At 28.0% G+C, this 6,379-nt stretch overlaps 1 protein-coding gene across 1 annotated transcript in view; it reads right to left on the reverse strand.

Moving 5' to 3' along the window:
- Window positions 1-6,379, reverse strand: part of LOC140670195 (synaptotagmin-10) — a 31,504-nt gene that overhangs the window by 3,542 nt on the left and 21,583 nt on the right. The window contains exons 2-4 of the mRNA XM_072900768.1: window positions 1,462-1,724; window positions 1,234-1,380; window positions 868-999 (exon numbers count right to left, since the gene is read on the reverse strand). Coding sequence (XP_072756869.1) covers window positions 868-999; window positions 1,234-1,380; window positions 1,462-1,724 — 542 coding nt within the window. The remainder of the gene's footprint in view (window positions 1-867; window positions 1,000-1,233; window positions 1,381-1,461; window positions 1,725-6,379) is intronic.

Raw genomic sequence — 6,379 nt, forward strand, 5'->3', positions numbered from 1 at the left:
TTAATGAATGCCATATTGAATAGAATAACATGAAGATAATATTACACTTTCAGAGATAAAAATAATATTAAATGTTATCTTTATCTTACACATCTTCTACAACTCAATAGTAAAAATGATTCATTAATAAAACCTCTTACATTATCATAAATATTATATAATCAGAGTACAAGATCTGATTCCTAAAAATAAACTTACGCGTGCGACAATTTTAAAATATTGTTGTATTTCTAGAAAGAATTATGTAATGCAAAGAAAACGCAACGTAGAAAATGTAACAAAGACCGATAATAGCATCGTAATTTTATCTATTATAAATTATAGCCTGTGTGTATACATATAACTATTCTTAATGTGAATTAAAGAGAAAATTAAATTGTCTAATTCTCTTTGAATTTGCCACGTACAGGATTAGCTTAATGTAACTGACTTATCTTAATTCGCGTTACCACGCGGTTAATGACAGTACAGGATATGTGTCAATCATAAATGTAATATTCTGATACTTCATTATCATTATCCAATATCTCTCATTTATGCTGAATAACCCAGATATATATTTTTAGGTCGCAAACCCATTATAAAAGCAAACTTATTAATTCGTGCTAGGAGTTTCTAATTATTATATTACTATTTTAATAATTAGTTAAATTTCCATAATATTAAAAATTAAATTTATTTTGTTTAATATTTTTTATGTTTCATTAAATCAAATATATACATACATATATCCATTGTGGTTTTTTTTTAAATGTTGCGTCAATTCGAGTAAATACATTCAATCATATTATTTATAATACAATATTTAACATTTATTTTAAATTAATGGCGTTTATTGATGCCTTTAAATATATAAGTTTGACTTACTTTAACAACAAGTCCTTCGATTTCCTTGTCATAGCGCAGAGCGAAATATAGTTTACCAGCATATTCCATCTCTGTTGTACTAGAACTTTCCGCGCTCTCTTGTCTCACGAGCTCTTTTTTATACAATTCCGGCTGCGATATTAATAGTTTGTATCAATATTATTATTACTTCATAAATAAAAAAATCCTAATTTTAATTTAAATATTTACATATTATTAATTACAATCAATAAACAAAGAGGAATAAAAACGGAACTCTATATATTATATGATAAGTTTGTTTAGAAAGAAATCAAATAGCAAAATGCATTGTCGTTTGGATTTCGATATCTATCGTAACAAGGACGTAGAATATCAGTTAAATACCTTGATAAGACCAAGACTAGAATTGCTGCGATTTTCGAAGCTACAAATGCTGAATTTAATGTTAGGCAAATCAAGGCGATGTGATAGTTGACGTTGGAAGCTTTGATGTCTCATTGGTACGATGGGCAGAGTAGTTTGACGCAACACCTGAGCGAAATATTAACATTGAGATAATCGTAAAACTGTGAAATGTTAAAAATGCAGGATGTCATACTGATTTAACAATACCTTCTTATTGTCTTTCTGTTCCTGAACATATTCATGAGTGATCGGTTCCGATTGTAGATCTGGAAGAGAATGACTGATTCGGATCGCGTTGTGTTGAGTCTGATCGGTCTTAGTATCTTCACTATTCTCAGGTCGAGTCATATTTATCAATCGCCGCCAAGTAGAAGAGCATTGGAAATTCACCGCTGCTAAGAGAACCAAACCAACTAGGGCCACCCCTGCCGCTATCAGTAGCTGATAGGGAAAATTCTCGCTCCATTCCTCTGTAAAATGGAACACTTTTTACTGATACTTTGCATTAAAATTAGATAAATATTAATAAAAACGTAACAATTAATTGTAAAACAATTACAAATAAACATACACTTGTAATTACATATATAAAATTTTATTTTATACGTATATGTTATTATATATATAATATAATATAATCAACACACACATAATGATATAGTTACATACGCACACAACATACGCGACATATAAAATCAGTGTTTGATATATTTTTATCTATTTGCTGCTTGAAAAATCATTTAAGCGTTCCACGGAATATTACGTTTGAGTAGGCAAACCGTAATATAGTGAAAGGGTGGAATAAGATATTCAATGCACTCGTGCATTCGTAGCGCTTTGAACCGTGAAGAAGAGAACACGTGATTAAAAAAAAATGAGAGAAAAAATCATATTACATAATTGTTACTAATTATGTGTTGAATATCATACTTAAAGTGATAACTTTGCGGAAGCGATAAGAGAGGAATGTTTGTGATTAGATTAGGAACACGTCAATATTTTGTTTTACAAATTGGAAACTAGTCAAAAATTTTCAATTAAAAAAATTAGATTTTTTTTTTGTGTAATATTTAATTGTGAGATCTATAAATATATGAAAGAATTATATAACAAAATACACACAATATTTTTTATTGTAAAAATACAATATTTCTTACTGTATCTTTTAAAGATGGTAAAAAATTTTCGTCTTTCTTTTATAAGTAATGATTCTAAAACTTGAATAGTTTTTATTTATGATCTTACTATTGTATCTTTTTATTTTATTTTGATAATGACATTTGTATCTGTAGCGCTCATAAGCATTTATGTATAAGACTGTATTTTAAAATTAAATTTTCTAAAATCTAAGTAATCAAATCAATTGAAATTTAAACGGTCGACGCCTTAGTCTGTTATAACAAACTGTTTGACAAAAATTGCATATGATTCTTACTATTTTAATATAACTGACAAACCTTTTTAAAATCGCTATTTATTGGTAGGCGAAGTTCATTGCTGAAGAGAATATAAAAATCCTAAATGATTTTTATTAAACCAACAAACAAGTAATAGAAAAAAGAAAATGCAAATGAGAAAGTACGTTTTAAGTAAATTGCGTGTATGTGTTGAGATTTGATGGGAAATACACTATTGTGCGCATCCTACACAAAGAGAAAGGTATTCTCAGTTTCGTTGGCGTAAATGAAAGAGGCACAACCACTACGCTTCGTGGTTGAACAAGCTTTCTGTTCTTGTTTATGTCAGGAACAATCAGTGTCCTCCTAATGACAAGAATATCTTTACTTTTACTTTAACATGAAATGAGTTACGAGTTACATATATACAATATACGGTGTATTTTCCCTTTTTATGCTTTGCTTTGAGATCACGCTTAGGATGTGTGTGCGTTAATGCTCATTATAATTATCTTATTTTTGTGTATTACTTTTTTTGAAAGCAGATATGTGTAAACTTAATTTTTAAATAAAAAAGGATGGCTTTTTCAAATCATTTATTCTGAAAATATTGAGCGTACTCTTTTGTCGTATTTCTATTTAGTGGTATTTCCATTTTCTATTTTGTGACAGGTTTACCACAGAAGATTATTTTACAGTGAGTCACCACGCGTCAAAGATTATTGAAAATATTACTACATATGTCACATGGAAAGTGATAGGAAATCGATTACAATTGGTCACAGAGTACGTTTGACTAACTAAATTGCGCATGTAGGAGTGCATATCACATTTTTGTCTCTTTGTTCTTTTTCCGTTATGATGGTTCAAAAAAAAGAAATGGTACGCACAGAGTATATCTTTTATCTTTGAAAACATAAAACAAACCCAGCAAACAAAACTATGTATGTACATAGATTTTTCGCTTAACGCCACTTGCAACGCATACGAAGCGAAATACACGTCAAATATATAAGGACGCCCGTCAGTTTATTGTTACGTTGTTAAAGTTTTCACTTGCTATTATACGATAACAGATGTCTCGTATCGAGAATTTAACTTTAGCATGCGTTCCATCACACTATTTTCAATTATATCCCGAGTGAAACCACATTGCAATTCAATATAGCAATTTTTCTATAAATATAAGAATATATATATATATATATGTGTGTGTAGATAATTGGGATATATTTTTCCAAATGATCTTAAGAATCTGTCATTAACAGGTTTTTTACCAATTACTGGACACCCTGTGTATATAATAAATATTATATTTTACAATATTTTGTTATATTTTAACAAATTGTTTGAAAAATATATTACATATCTTTTCATTATTCTATTTTTTTCCTTTTTAAAAGCCGAGTTATTAATAGTCAACAGAATTTAACAACAGCTTTTAATGGTGTTCAAAACAAATGGCATCGTAAGTTACTATATTGTCCAGTATGTTTTCATGCTGTTTGTATTTATAATACCTACATTGTAATAGTCCACACTCGCGTGATGAATTCGAAGTTTGCAGTACGCGTACGATTTACGAGATACTTCTTCGTTTGTACCATGCCAGGACGCAACGTATATATACGGTAAAGTGATTAATGAGTTTGAGTGAATTACGGGGTTACTGCTATCACATACAACTTCTAATGCTTATCTCTAGCTATGATCAAGTACTAAATTATGTTTCCTCGATATCTCGAGAGATTTTTCATCCTATAATACTTTTCCGATTGCACATGGTAAACAAATATTACATTATAATTAATATATTTTACATAGTATATATATTTTTTGAATCTTATTTTATATAAAAAGGAAGATTTTTGTTCAAAACTTTTGAAATATATGTATCTACATAAACATTAATTATTTAAAATTTTTTAAAAATTAAATTTTAATGAAAATTACATTCTTAAATTAAAAAAAAAAAATTATAACACACAGTCACTAATAAATCAAAATAACTATTATAATTATAATTATAATATAATTAATATAAAAAATGTAATTAATTATATAATTATTTATAATTGTATTAATTAATTATATTTAGGGAAATTGAATTTAGAATTTGTCATTAATTGTTTCAAATATAATCATTAAATTCATAGCATACATTATTCTTAATTAAAAATTATTAAAATACTTTTATATTATTTTATTATAAACACTTCAATTAGCAATAACTAAAAACAGACTATCATATTTCTCCATTCTTTCTTATTAGTTATTATGTATTATACTCTTTCATTAATCGAGTTTTTTTTGTAGAGTATATTTTAATAAGCGTATTTAATCATTCTGTCAAAATATGTATATATTAATATATATCAATATTTTTTCATATTTATCGCGCTTTATTATTTTCTATGCGAGACACTCGCTACCCCTGACCCTTTTCCTACAAGGACAATATAAAAGCTCGAATAATGGTTACGTGCTATGTTAGGATGCTCCTTACAAGGCTAACATGAAATTTACATCCTTTGCCTACGTGACTTCACTATGATCCCGGGATAAAGTGAACGACGTTAGATGATTCTAAGGATTTCTGTTTTTTTTTACGTTTTTGTCAAAACACGCTGATTGCAATTATTTTTAAAATTTTGTATTGAAATATATTTATTTTTATATTACTGTTTCTATTTTATACCCATGCACAATGAGAATTTGTTTAATCTATTTGTTAAAGAGAGAGCTGTTTGTTCAGTTATTATTTACGATTCAGTAATAATCTCGTATATTCGAGATTTTAGTTATAATTTTACTATACAATATAAGCAGTATTTAAAAAAAATACGCATATATAAAAAATTATTATAACAATTAATAACAAAAATAATAGAACAAAGACATTATACATGTGTGTGTGTGTGTGTGTGTGTGTGTGTGTATGTGTGCGCGCGCGCGCGCGCGTGTATGTGTATGTGTGTGTATGTGTGTGTGTGTGTGTGTAATAAAATTAAAATTAAATTCTGTTGAGAAATAAGTGATGGTGTAACACGTGTATTATAATTTAAACTTTATAAATCTATAATTAATTGAATGTAAGAGTTTACAAAAAAAAAAAAAAAAAAAAAAGAAAAATCACAATGCAAAGAATACAATATTAAAGATTTGAACGATCTGTAAATTTAATATTCATAAAATAATGAACGATATCTCCTAATAAGATAAAAGCCAAACAGTGTGTTTCGCCTATTTCGATTTTCATAAGTCTTATTATCTACACAGTACTTATCTCGCTCCGTCGACAGGCACGTGCTTTCGCCAGGAGGGACGAATATCATATGCGTGTTTATTTGCTTACAGAGATCTAACGTTCTTTTTTCGTCGAAATTTCACTGACGCGGCTGTTGTAAAATTATGTTAGATATGATATATTCTTTTTAGTATTTTTAACAAATTCTTTTCTAAAATATTGCATGAATTATAGTTCACCTAAAATTTTAGATTTCTAAAATTGTTATACGATAACTTAAATTCTCAGTCGAAAAAAGATACTTTTTATGCCTGCTGCTTATAATTTCAGTTCTCGTCTCGCTTTTCTCAAGGGAATTGTCTTAGAATTGAAAATGTACATTTGCCTTATTGTTAGGTTCGTCTTAAGTAGATTGACAATCCTCGTATTTCCTTTGCATATAGTATAGCTTTCTCTACATAATTCTCAAACGTAGCAGCGC

The sequence above is a fragment of the Anoplolepis gracilipes genome, chromosome 1, assembly GCF_047496725.1.
Source record: "Anoplolepis gracilipes chromosome 1, ASM4749672v1, whole genome shotgun sequence".
Classification (NCBI taxonomy): domain Eukaryota; kingdom Metazoa; phylum Arthropoda; class Insecta; order Hymenoptera; family Formicidae; genus Anoplolepis; species Anoplolepis gracilipes.